Source organism: Sciurus vulgaris (genome assembly GCF_902686455.1).
Source record: "Sciurus vulgaris genome assembly, chromosome: 8".
Classification (NCBI taxonomy): domain Eukaryota; kingdom Metazoa; phylum Chordata; class Mammalia; order Rodentia; family Sciuridae; genus Sciurus; species Sciurus vulgaris.
In genome coordinates, this window is record NC_136468.1 from 121652493 (window position 1) to 121665064 (window position 12572).

At 35.7% G+C, this 12572-nt stretch overlaps 1 protein-coding gene across 2 annotated transcripts in view; it reads left to right on the forward strand.

Annotated features, from left to right (window-relative positions):
• Positions 1–12572, forward strand: part of SPECC1L (sperm antigen with calponin homology and coiled-coil domains 1 like) — a 153376-nt gene that overhangs the window by 38727 nt on the left and 102077 nt on the right. For both annotated transcript variants that reach the window (XM_079149700.1, XM_079149701.1), the window contains exons 2-3: positions 1448–1637; positions 11118–11271. In XM_079149700.1, the coding sequence (XP_079005826.1) occupies positions 1485–1637; positions 11118–11271 (307 nt within the window). In that variant the 5' untranslated portion in view covers positions 1448–1484. The remainder of the gene's footprint in view (positions 1–1447; positions 1638–11117; positions 11272–12572) is intronic.

Here is a 12572-nt window from a genome sequence, read left to right on the forward strand (position 1 = left end):
GGGAAAGGAGAGAGAGCAAAAGGGTTGGTTAACAGTGGATAGGTTGTGACTCAGTGGAAGAGTGCTTGCCTACCACATGTGAGGCACTGGGTTTGATCCTCAGCACCACGTAAAAAAAATAATAAATAAAATAAAGGTTTTTTTTTTTTTTTTTTAAAGAGTGGATTAGGTAATTTGATCATTACCATGTACCGCATTTTCTATCAGAAATAACCAGGCATTTGGGGGAGAGCTATAGAAGACAGAGTCTCTGAGGTTTTGCTGTGTTTTGGTGCATTCTTTTTGTTCCAAAGCTTTATTTATCATGTCAAGGGTGGAGCAGAGCCCCCTTGACCCTGTCTCACTGTTCTGGCCATCATCTCAGTTGTGTTGTGTTGTGTCAAACCAGGTAAACCTGGAGTGTTGGAGCACAGTGTAAGTAAAACAGTAAGGCTGTTGAAGTGAGCTTTTTCTTTTCCAAAATGTTGCTCTCTTTTTGAGTGTGTGGAAATCTTCATGAAGTAGACCAGCCTCTTTTTGTGCTCAATATGGTTTCTTAGAGTCATCATGCTATATAAAATCACCTTATGTTCAAAATGGTCTTTTATTTAGTTAATTTTATTATTCTGTCCAAAATGATCCAGGGTGTCTTTCCTAATATGATGTTATTGTAGAGACTGTTCTTCTAGCTCAGTTAACAAATATGTATTTAAGGACTTACTTTTTGTGTTTTGTGTGCTCCCAGTGTTACTTCAAGTCCTCTTAGCTGTGATCAATTTTGTACCACTTATGTGGAAGAATTGTTATCATATTCCATAAAGTAAATAAAATGACCTTATTTCCTGAACCAGCTATTAAGGCTAATGCTTTGATAAAGAATTTCTCTGCTTCCTCTTAATAAAAAAGGTATGTTGGAAAATACATTTAGATTCAGAATTTTGAGATTTCTGGGATGTTCTGCTGGCTTATATGGGAATATCACAACAAATATTTGAAATTAGAACTTTGCTGGATAATTTGGAAAATATGATCACCCCCACAGAATGACTAATTCCCAAATGCCAAGATGATTATTGCTTCATTAAATACTGAAGATACCATATTGTATTTAGTCCTACTAGAGATATCGGATATTCTTCTTAATGCACTAGAATTCACAAAATAATTTAAAATTAGTAATATTCAAGCTAGGCATGGAGGCATATGCCTATAATTCCAGTGACTTGTGGGACTGAGGCAGAATGAGCATCAAGGTTGGTTCACAATCTAGCTATTGTGAATTGAGCTGCTATAAACATTGATGTGGCTGCATCACTGTATTATGTTGATTTTAAGTCCTTTGCGTATAAACTGGGGAGTGGGATAGCTGGGTCAAATGGTGGGTCCATTCCAAGTTCAAAAACATTATTTTAAAGAGCTGTCTTCAAGTTTTCTCAGTGTAATGCCATTATGCCATTTCTTTATGCAGATTTGATTGTAAATGCATCACGAAGAGGCATCCCAGAATGAAGAAAGCAAGCAGGAGTGTTGGCTCAGTGCCTAAACTGTCTGGGACAAGTAAAACACAAACGGTAGAAAAAAATAAGTCTGAAAACAGTTCTTCAGCATCTACAGGAGGCAAACTTGTAAAACCTGGAACAGCAGCATCATTGTCAAAGGTATTCCTGTGGATTTTGGGAGGGATTTATTTTAATACGACCTTGGAATTATTAAATGAATGTTATTTAGAAGTTGTCCTCTCCTGGAACTCAGAATACACATCCTTTGAAGAGAACGTATAGTGAACTGGCCTTAACTGGTGTTTTGGTCAGTCCGAATGAATTAACTAAATAATAGTATGAAATAAATAATTGAGGCCTGACTTTTGCATGGTGTTATGCTCATATGAGCTGGGGGTAGAGTCAGCCTTCAGGCAGCTTGTGAAGTAAAGGATGAAGGTAGGGTACAGACACAAATAACTGAAATGAATGGGAAATGTCATATGCTCTGGGGGAGAAGTAATAGTTTCAAATAGGAAGAACTGTTTCTTGCCCAGGAAGGTTTTGTGAAGAGAGCTAAAGAACCAGATCTTAAAGGAGACCGGCTATAGTGTTCCTGTGACCGGTAGACAGGACTTCTTAGCCTTTATATACTATAAACTGTTCTTTTTCTCTGGTATTTCTATCTGATCCAGTGTTAACCCTAGTTAAAATTGGGAATTTTAATTTAGTAAGAGCATAATTAGTTTCCTTTACACTCCTTAGAGACCAGTTTAATTTTTTTTAGTATAGCATAGGAATTCATTAGACCATGGGCTTTGGGAATAGACAAACCTGGGCTTAGTACCTGCTTCATAGGACTGTGGTCATGATTAAATGAGGGAATATATGAATGTTGATGGCCTAGGGCCTGGCACAGGGCAAATGCTTAGTAGATAACAGGTAGAGCTCCCCCTCACCCCTTATGGTGCTAGGGATTGAACCCAGGGCCTTGTGCATGAGACATGCACTCTATTACTGAGCTGCATCCCAGGCAGTAGCATTTTTATTGGTGAGAACTAGGAACTTTTCTCTAGTCTAGGATTGAGAAGTTTTCCAGTGGGGTGTTCTTGGTGTCTATGTTGTTTGGGCCATCCAAGCGACAAGCTTTCTCAGTGACATTTTGTTGCTGGTCTAGTCTTTGATGTTATTGCACAGAAATCCACAGTCTTCTAGCTATCTCAAAAATTCATTTGTTCTGTTCTTCTTCTTCTTTTTTTTTTTTTTTTTGGGTGGAAACTTTGCCTGTATGCAGAAAACCAGAAAGGGGTTTCTGCTAGTCTGATAGGGAAAAATCGAGGCTGACCAGATATGTGATCCATTTAAGTCTTTTGTTCAGACAGAACCTGGGTAGATTGTGGCTTAATTATTTTAAAAAGCACCTCAGAGGAAGAGCTCATGAGGAACTTCCTTATATGTTTTGAAAGATCTAGCAGGAAATGCTGATTTTTCTGTTCCAAGATTGTTGCACCTGAACCCAAACTAATTCCATAGGTTTAGAGAAGCCTCCAGATTTTCTCCTTGCTATAGTCCTGATGTGTTGTTAGTTGTTATCTTGTGGCCTGAAGAATGGTACCAGGAAAGACCTTTGCCCTACTCCATTAGCTGAATCAACACCCTGAAGTATTTCCTTGGTTGTAGTGCCACCTTTCATATAAGACAGGCGGCATTTTCTGACGTAACTGGTTACTCAGTTACTGGGGCTGTCTTCAGAGTGGAGTATCTGTGTGACTGGGAGACCTGCTATTTATGTGACTGGAAGAACAGGTTGAAGTGTTGGCATTGGATGTATATTGCTGCCCTTCCTTCTGTGGCCGCCTCGTCAGTGGCAGGCAGCATCTTTGAAGGTTTTCTGTGGAGTGTGCACTGAGTAGGAATGGCAGCTCTTCTGAGGTGTGGATCTGTAGTTGTTGGTAGTTTGGTCTTACACAGTGAGTACGTTTCCATTATAAAGCAGAATGTATACCTGCTCTTGCAAGTACATGCCAGCTGTGCATACCTTTGGCTCTGCTACTTTGGCATATTTGTGTAAGTAGGGGTGTGTGTGTGTGTGTGTGTGTGTGCGCGTGCGTGCATGTGCGCACGCGCTTGGTGTGGAGTATAGTTAATGGGAAAGGTCAGGGAAGAAGTAAAAGCTATTGGGAAATACTTAGCTTGGGATTGGAGCAGTTGCTTTCATCTTAAGAGGAGTGGGCCAAAGTCATTGATTAGTAATTAAAGTGAGAAGAGACAGACAGAAAGAAGAAAATAGTGAAAATGAACAGAAAAATTGAAAATATTTTTGGGATTTGAGAGGCTGTAGGTATAGCTCAGTGCTAGAGTGCTTATTGAACATGCATGAAGTCCCAGGATTAATTACCTAGCAGGGTGCTTTGAGACTCCTCAAATTTAAGTGTTATTTTATTTTTCTGAGTTTTCTTATTTCATCTTTTCTTGGCACATATGCCTCCCACAACATGAATTCCTGTAACTATGATGGAAGATTGATGATTAACCAGATGAATGAAGTGTTTAGCTCTTAATTACTTAGATACCTTGTGCACACACACATTCATGTGTGGACACTCAAATATCTGTCACTGCTCAATATGCTTCTGAACCCTTTCTTACAATAAGTATTTTTCCACTTCTTTCATTTCAAATACTGTTTGAAGCTAGATCTAGTTGAGAGTTAGGAGAAAGGACAGTTTTGATCCAGAAGACCTCACTGCTGATTAGGGCTTTTGTAAGACTAAAATGAAATACTATTGCTGTTCATGGTGAGCTTTGGGGAGGTTATTCTCACTCTTGTCAGGAGCTGTGATATCTGGTTTAATTCTTTGTCACAGCCACTGGAGAGGATTCTTTTTCATGTTGAGATAATCTCCAAACATCTGCACCTTCCAGGGCCTGCATAGTAGGTCAGGAGTTGATTAGTGCTTGTAGAAGTAATAAACTTTTTTGTTATTCTGGAGAATGCTTTTTTCTAAAAATTGATAGATGGGAATTAATAAGCTTCAGTCAGAATCTAAATGATTGGTAACTCTCAATGATTATTTATGATCTTATTTTTTTGTTATCATAATCTTGTATTAAGTTATCAGGGTTAGAGGTATAACTCATCATTAACAATCTCAACAATCCATCTCTGAAACTTGAAAGGTAAAGCTTGGTGAAAACTAATGTTTAAAAATTTGAGGTAAAGATGTAGACTAGGAAACCTGTCTTGACCTTGAGAAGTATGTGTTTTTTGGTTGTAGTATTTCATTATTTCTAACTGGAATATTTTTACCGAATGATTTGCATTGTACTTCTAAAAAGTAGACTAAAAGTGTTCCTTCATCAATTTCATGTTTTTAGACTGTTGGTGATGGGGAGTGTTTATGTATAGGAATGCATATGTATTTACAGAATCTTGTAGCAAAAATTAAAAGACATAGGGAAGGGCTGGGGATGTAGCTCAGTTGGTAGAGTGCTTGCCTCACAAACACAAGGCCCTGGGTTCAATCCCCAGTACCACAAAAAAAAAAAAAAAAAAAAAAAAAAGACATAGGGAAAAATAACAGCTAGCCAACCAGTAACTTAGTGTAAAAGGGAAGCTGGAAAGTGCAGAATTGTTATTTGTTTTGTTGATTTATAGCTTATATACAAAATTTACAAAGCATAGGTATTGAACTTAATGATCATTGCAAAGTGAATATACACTGCAGCAACACTACCCTTGGCAGGAAACAGCACATACCTGCCCCTCAGACACTTCCCTGGTGCCCTGGCTTAATCACTGCCTTTCCCATCCTCCCTAGAAGTACCTGTCATCCTAACATCTAGCACCAGAGATTAATTTTGCTAGTTTTTGAACTTTATGTAAATATAAACATATACTATCTTCTTTTTATATGTTTGGTTTCTTATCCATATTTTGGATATACCAGAAGTTCTTTCTTCTTTACTGCTGATTAGTAATCCAGGGGATGAATATAGTACAATTTATTCATCTGTTCTCTTGAGGAAATTTGGATTTTTCACTCTGTGACTCTTAAGGCCAATATTGTCAAGAACATTGTAGCCAGACACTGTGGTACCCACTTGTAATCCAGCGACTCAGGAGGGTGAGGCAGGCAGGATTGCAAATTTAAGGCCAGCCTGCACAACTTAGTGAGACCCTATCTCAGAATTTAAAAAAAGGGCTACTGATGTAGCTAAGTGGTAGAGCATCTCTGGGTTCAATGCCTAGTAATTAAAAAAAAAAAGTTCTTATATGTCTTTTAATATATGCATGTACCCCTTCTGTTGACTCGGTAAACAGAAATGAAATTACTGAGTTCAACTCATATGTTCAGCTTTAGGAGGTAGGGCCAGTTCCCTTCTCAAAGTGGTTATCAGTTTACACTCCTGATTGTTTCACATTCTCACTTGAACTTTTTACTCCTTTCATTTGGTGTATAAAGGCATTGTACATTATCTTTAATTTTCATTTACATTGTTACAATGAGATTGAGCACCTTTTCATATCCTTTTTTTTTTTTAAGAGAGAGAATTTCACCTTGTTTCCCAGGCTGGCCTTAAACTTCTGGGCTCAGACCATCCTGTTTCTTCTTGAGAAGCTGGTACTCCAAGGCTGCGCTACCACGCTTGATTCTCCAGTACCAAGATTCCCTACATGTTGATCTTTTATCACAGTTACATGTTTTCCTCTACATACATATATATATATATATATATGTACACGCACACATACAGTTCAAGTTTTTTAAAACTCAGTGTAAATAGTAGACATGATGCTAAATATTTCAGAGTATATTTCCTAAAAAACAAGTACATTCTTTTACATAACTATAATTAATTTTTTTTTTTTTTTCTGCAGTGCTAGGAATTGAACCCAGGGCTTTGTGTTTGCAAGGCAAGCACTCTACCAACTGAGCTATATCCCTAGCCCCACTATAGTTAATTATAAAATCAGGAAATTAATGTTGATCAAATGCTAGTATCTAATGTATTAAATTTCATTAAATTTCACCAATTCTGCTATCATTCATTATTAGAAAAGGGAAAAAACTTTTTTTTGGTCCAGGATCCAGTTCAAGATCATGTATTACATTTAGTAGTTGTGCTTTTTTTATTCTCTTGAGTTTGAAATGGTTCCTCAGTTCAGGAATTTCTAAAGAATACAGGCTGGCTGTTTGGTGGACTGTCCTCTCAGTTGGGTTTCTCAGTATTTCCTTGTTATCCAGTTTGGGTTATGTGTTTTTTCCTGAAATACCACAGAAGTGAGGTGTCCTTGGTGCAGCATTTGAGAGCAGGTAGCTTTGGTCCATTCCATTACTGGGATTGATTGCTTGCTTTGGTTAAGATTGATAGTATTGTGTAGGTTTCTCACTTGTTGGATTACTATGTGTTGAGACGTGTATATTTTCTTTTTCACTATACTTTCACCCTAGTTTTAGCATTTTGTGATAATTATTTATACAACCAATTATTACTATGATTTTTGCCAAGTGATAATTTTCTAATTCCATTATTCCTTAAACATTAAGTAGTTGGCATTCCATTCTGAGGAAGAGTTTACCCCCACACACCCCACACTTATCTATTAACTTGTATTAGTGAGGATTCATGGACTCTTATTCAGTGAACTAAAATTGTTGTTAACTTAATTATTTTGATGCTCACATTGTCCCTGATTTAGCCAGTGGGAGTGGCTTCTTGTTGGCTCAGGCATCCTTTTGACATGTTCCTATTATTCTTTGACTACTTCCTCAGTTTCTGGCACAGTAAGTTTAGTACTTTTCCATCTCCAGGCTTGGATCAACCATTTCTTCAAAGAGACTTTGTTCCTTTTAGTGGAAGGTACAACTTAAAAACCAAGATCTGTAAGTTAGATGTGCTTTTGGGGAACACACATACATCTTCATCATTTTTGTATGTTACTCTTTTAAAATGTATTAGTTCATACTAATACTTCCACTTCCAGGAACTTTAGAGTCATAATAACCTTTGCATGTTCTATAGCTATAATCCTTTTCTCTTTCAGTGAGAAATCAACTTCTGTTATCTACAATATACATACTTAAATTCTTAATTCTAGCATATAGAGAAAATGATTTCGGAACTGCTGTTCCACACTGCTGAAAAAAACAATTCTATCAACTAAAGTTCAATATTCATTTATACATGCCTGGTGCTGTGGCACATGCCTATAATCCCAGTGATTTGGGAGGCTGGGGTAGGAGAATTACAAGTTCAAGGATACCCTCAGCAATTTAGTGAGACTGTGTCTCAAAATAAAAGAATAAAAAGGGCTGGGGACATAGGTCAGTGGTTTAAAAAAAATTCATTTACACTTTTTTGGTTTTGGCTTGAGAGTTTGAGGATTTTTGATCAAAAGGCTGTGTTCAGAAGATATTTGGATTATGTAATTCATTTGAAATATAATTAGTGCCACTTGTTTCTCCCATATTCTGTTTTAGTCCTTTCCACCAGTGTTAGTTTAACTAATTTATTTTGAGTAACTGAAGCACTAACAGAGTTCCAGAACTATATGGAAGACATATTTAGACAAGTGCCTCTTTCCTCCTCCATTCCTTCTTGCTGTGCTCCTGCTTACCCGCTGGAGGTAAACAGTTTGGTTTTTGCTTTATCCTTCCAGTGTTATTTTTTGCATAAATATACAGATACATATTTAGTTTTTCCTTTTTATACAAAAGATGGCATGGTATGTTCTTTTGTAATTTGCTTATTTTCACTTAATGTATTCTAGAAATGTCTTTAAATCAACTTATAGCAATCCTCTTTTTTTCTAGCTATGTAGTACTTCATTTTGGTCAATAAGGTATACTACATGCACTTTACTGTATATATGCTCTTAAGGTATAGCAATATTTTGCAATGAAAAACAATGCTGTAATGAATAACTTTGTGCATATGTATTTTGTATTATTGGAGGTATGACTTGAGGTTAAATTTCCATAAGTATGATTACTAGGCAAAATGTAAATGCTGTGTAATTTTTACATCAAGGTGGTTCCCACCTGCAGCTTAAAAGTGTGCCTGTTTCTCCATTTTATTCCCGAAAGAGTGTGTTATCATACTTTTCATTTTGCCAATCTGATAGATGAGAAATGGTGTCTCAGTACTCAGTCTTTCATGTTATGTTTATTTATTTATTTATTTTTGGTAATTTTATGATTTTTTTTTTTTTTTTTGCCGTGCTAGGGTTTTTAAAAAACTTTTTTAAATTAAAAATTTAAGATTTTTATTTTTATGTATTCATATTGATCAGTTATATGTTTATAATTTGGGATTTTGAGTCATGTAGAAGATCTTGGACTTTATTTTTGATTTGGTGTGAAATAGACCTTTTTTTTCTTTTTCTTTTTAACTTTGAATATACACTGGGTCTAGCACCATTTACTGGAAAACTCATGTTCTGCACTGCTTCTTGATTGTAAATAATGCTTTTATTTTTGTTTTTCTTTTTGGTACTGGGGATTGAATTCAAAGACACTTTACCACTGAGCTATATTCCTAACCCTTTTTAATTTTTGTTTTAAGACAGTGTCTAACTAAGTTGCTGAGGCTGGCCTTAAACTTGCAATCCACAAATCCATTGCAACCACACCCCTGGCTGTAAATTAGTTTCTATTTTTTTTCCTTTTGTAAATTAGTTTCTTAATGGACTCTTTGTATGTGTATATTTGTGTGTGGTACTGGAATTGAACTCAGAGCCTCACACTTGTGGGGCAAATGCTATATCCCCTACCCTTGACTCTTTACTGTTTCCCTGGTTTATTCTTGGGCCAGTACTATGAGATCTGAATTATAATTAGTGCAGAGTTTGTGATTTGGTGCCCCACTGTGTGTTTAACCTTGCCATCAATGAAAGCCAAATTGTAACCAGAGAAGTGTGACAGTTAAGCAAGCTGCTTTTTCACATGACTAGGTAGGGTGGTTTTCAGATTAATTATTACAAAAGGAAAATTTAACTTAGGGAAGAAGAAAAATTAGTTGAAAGATAAATTTAATCTTTATTAACAACAAAAAATTATTTGAATAAAAGAGTATATTGAATTCATATACTGGATGATGGATGAGAGATGTGTTGACAGGAAAGGGGACTCCATTTGAATTTTTTGGCATATTAGTTGATGGCCAGTTTTTGTTAGCAGAAACAAGTCTTGTAGAATAAAAACAATGCCATGTTCTCCTTCCTTTTTATTCTAGATGTTCTAGATTTTTCATAATGTGACAACCCAAAATTCCCACAATTTAATTCTATTTATTTTTAAAAACATTGATCCCTTTTCTGCCTTATTTTATTTTCACAATTGTGGAATCAAACCCAGTACCTTGAGCATACCAGGCAAGTGCTGTACCACTGAGTTACTCTACCAACCCCTCTGCCTCTTTTTAAATAAGATATTTTGACCTACCTAATGATACTATAGTATAACTTCCATAAGTGAGTAATGAAAACAGAAATTTCCATATGGAGTCACTGACAATTAGAACTGAAAGAGACTTTAGAAATTAGTTACTTGTGAACCATTTTAATGTGTAGAAATGAACTTACTATTTAAGAGAGCATGGCTGTGTATAGATTAAAACAGCATAAATCAGTTGGCCAACTTGTACCTTCACCTTAAAGGAGAAAAGTTTTTGGTTCTTTTATTAAAATGTAGTTTTTTATAGCCAGGTGCAATGGCACATGCCTATAATCCCAGATCCTCAGGAGGCTGAGGCAGAAGGATCATGAATTTAGGCCAGCCTGGGTAACAGTGAGACCCTGTCTTGATAGAGCAAAAAAAGTAGGTTTTCTTTATTCCACAGCTTTCTAACTCCTGTGTTCTCTCTTATTTATAGGAGAAATAAAAACATATATTTCTTCACTATTTTTTTAAATAAAAATTTTAAAGCAGATTCCTTTGTTCACTTTGCATTTTTTAGTCATCTTTATGAAATATGAAGAAATGTCACAAATGATCTTTCTCAAGGAGTGTAATCATTTAGACAGTCTAACCCTTGCTATTAACAATGAAGTTTCTAGGTTTTATTAATATATTACCCAGGCCTTAAACAAACGGTCTCCTTTTAATTTTTTTCTTTCAATTTTGATATAAATTTGACTCCTAGAGAACTACATGAGAAGATAAATTTAGGAATAATTTCTTTTAGGTATTGGCTCCATCATTGAGTCACTTAGAGTGGTGAAGATTATGGATCTTTCTCTCTAGAAATTGCAAGGTGGCACTTCCTGTGGCAGTATAGCACTGTTCTGAGATAGTCCTCGTGGTTTCACTTAGAGGATTCCTATTGAGGAGTCATGTCCCAGATGACAGTAACAAGGATGATGTCTTTACTTCTTCCTGTTCCTCACTGAATCTGGCATACTGGGGTGGGTGCGTGGCAGGCATACATAAAATCTTTGATTACATGTATGATTTTAGTATCTTAAAATAAAACTGTGATCATTTACAAACCATAAAAAGATTTTGTTTCTATACCACAGTGTGGGGTACTGCTTACTAAATGTAAGTCTTTATATAGCTCTTAAAATCAGTATAAAAGTAAAGAACTTTGTTTAATCTTGAAGTATTTAATCTTGCTTCATCTAGTCAGTTTGTTTTTATTTCCTCTTGCTTTTAGACGAAGAGTAGCGATGACCTTTTAGCTGGAATGGCTGGAGGAGTAACAGTGACTAATGGTGTTAAAGGAAAGAAAAGCACCTGCCCGTCTGCTGCACCTTCAGCTTCTACCCCTGCCATGACCACCATGGAGAATAAGTCCAAAATTAGCACAGGTATGGCATTCAGTTTCCCATATTTTTTTATTGGTGTATAATAGTTGTGCATAATAATGGTATTTGTCATTATGTATTCATACATAAACAAAGCATAACAGTATAATTTGGCCAGTATCATTTCCCAGTATTTCCCCTTTCCCTCCAGTTTGAGATGTTTAATTGCCTTTTGTTTGAGTAGGCACAGTGTGCATTGTTGTTTAGGGTATTCTATCTAATTATAAAAAATTTAAAAGAAAAGAGAAAAATTTCAAACATATGCAAAAGTAGACATATTGTGCTCATTGTCTTTATCAATTCATAACCAGTCTTAGCTCCTTAATAAGCACCCTTCTCCCCTATTTATTTTATTTGCAGTGCTGGAGATTGAACCCAGAGCTTTACTTATGCTAAGAAGGCACTACATCCTTAACACCCTTATTATTTTGAAGCTATTTCCAGACATGATATAATTTCATCCATAAATATTTCATTATCTTTGAGAAAGATTCTTTTAAAAACACTATCACAATAACATTATTCTTAAAATAATTATTAATTATTCTTTAATTATAAATTAGTAAGTGCTAGATTTTCACCTATCTTATAAAATTTTTTTAAAACTGTTTTTGTTTGTGTCAGGATTTACTTAAGGGCCATATATAATTGACTGATGTGTGTCTTAAGTCTTCTTTTTTAAATCTATGGGTTCACCCCCTTTTTTTGCAATTTAATTTTTATAGAAACTGATCTTTGACCTGTAGCATTTCTTAATATCTAAATTTTGATATCAGAACATTCTCATGATGTCCTTGAGTATTAGTCTTTGTCTTCTGTGTTCACTGTCAGTGGCAAGATGTTGCTCAGTGGTTGAGAGCTTGCCTAGCACATGTGAGGCCCTGGGTTTGATCCTCAGCACCACATAAAAAGTAAATAAATAAAATAAAGATATTGTGTCCATCTACAACTAAAAAAATGCATTAAAAAAAGACTTCCAGTAAACATAAAATCATATAATTGTAGTAAATTTATGAAAGTAAGTTGGCAAAAATTACAGCAGAGCCTCTTATGTCATCATCACTTAGGCTGTCAGCCAGTGTTGTGTGTTAGACTTTCCTAGCCCAGCTTTGACTTTCTGCAGCTTGTTCCTTTCATCACAGATCACACTCCACTGTTCATTTTAACAGTGGTATGGTATGATTAACAAGATGGAATATTTCAGTCCTTACTTTTTACAGGCATTATCTCATTTTATCCTTAACTGCAGCCCTATGAAGGAAAGGCTGTTATTATCCTCATTGTAGAGACAAGAAAACTATACT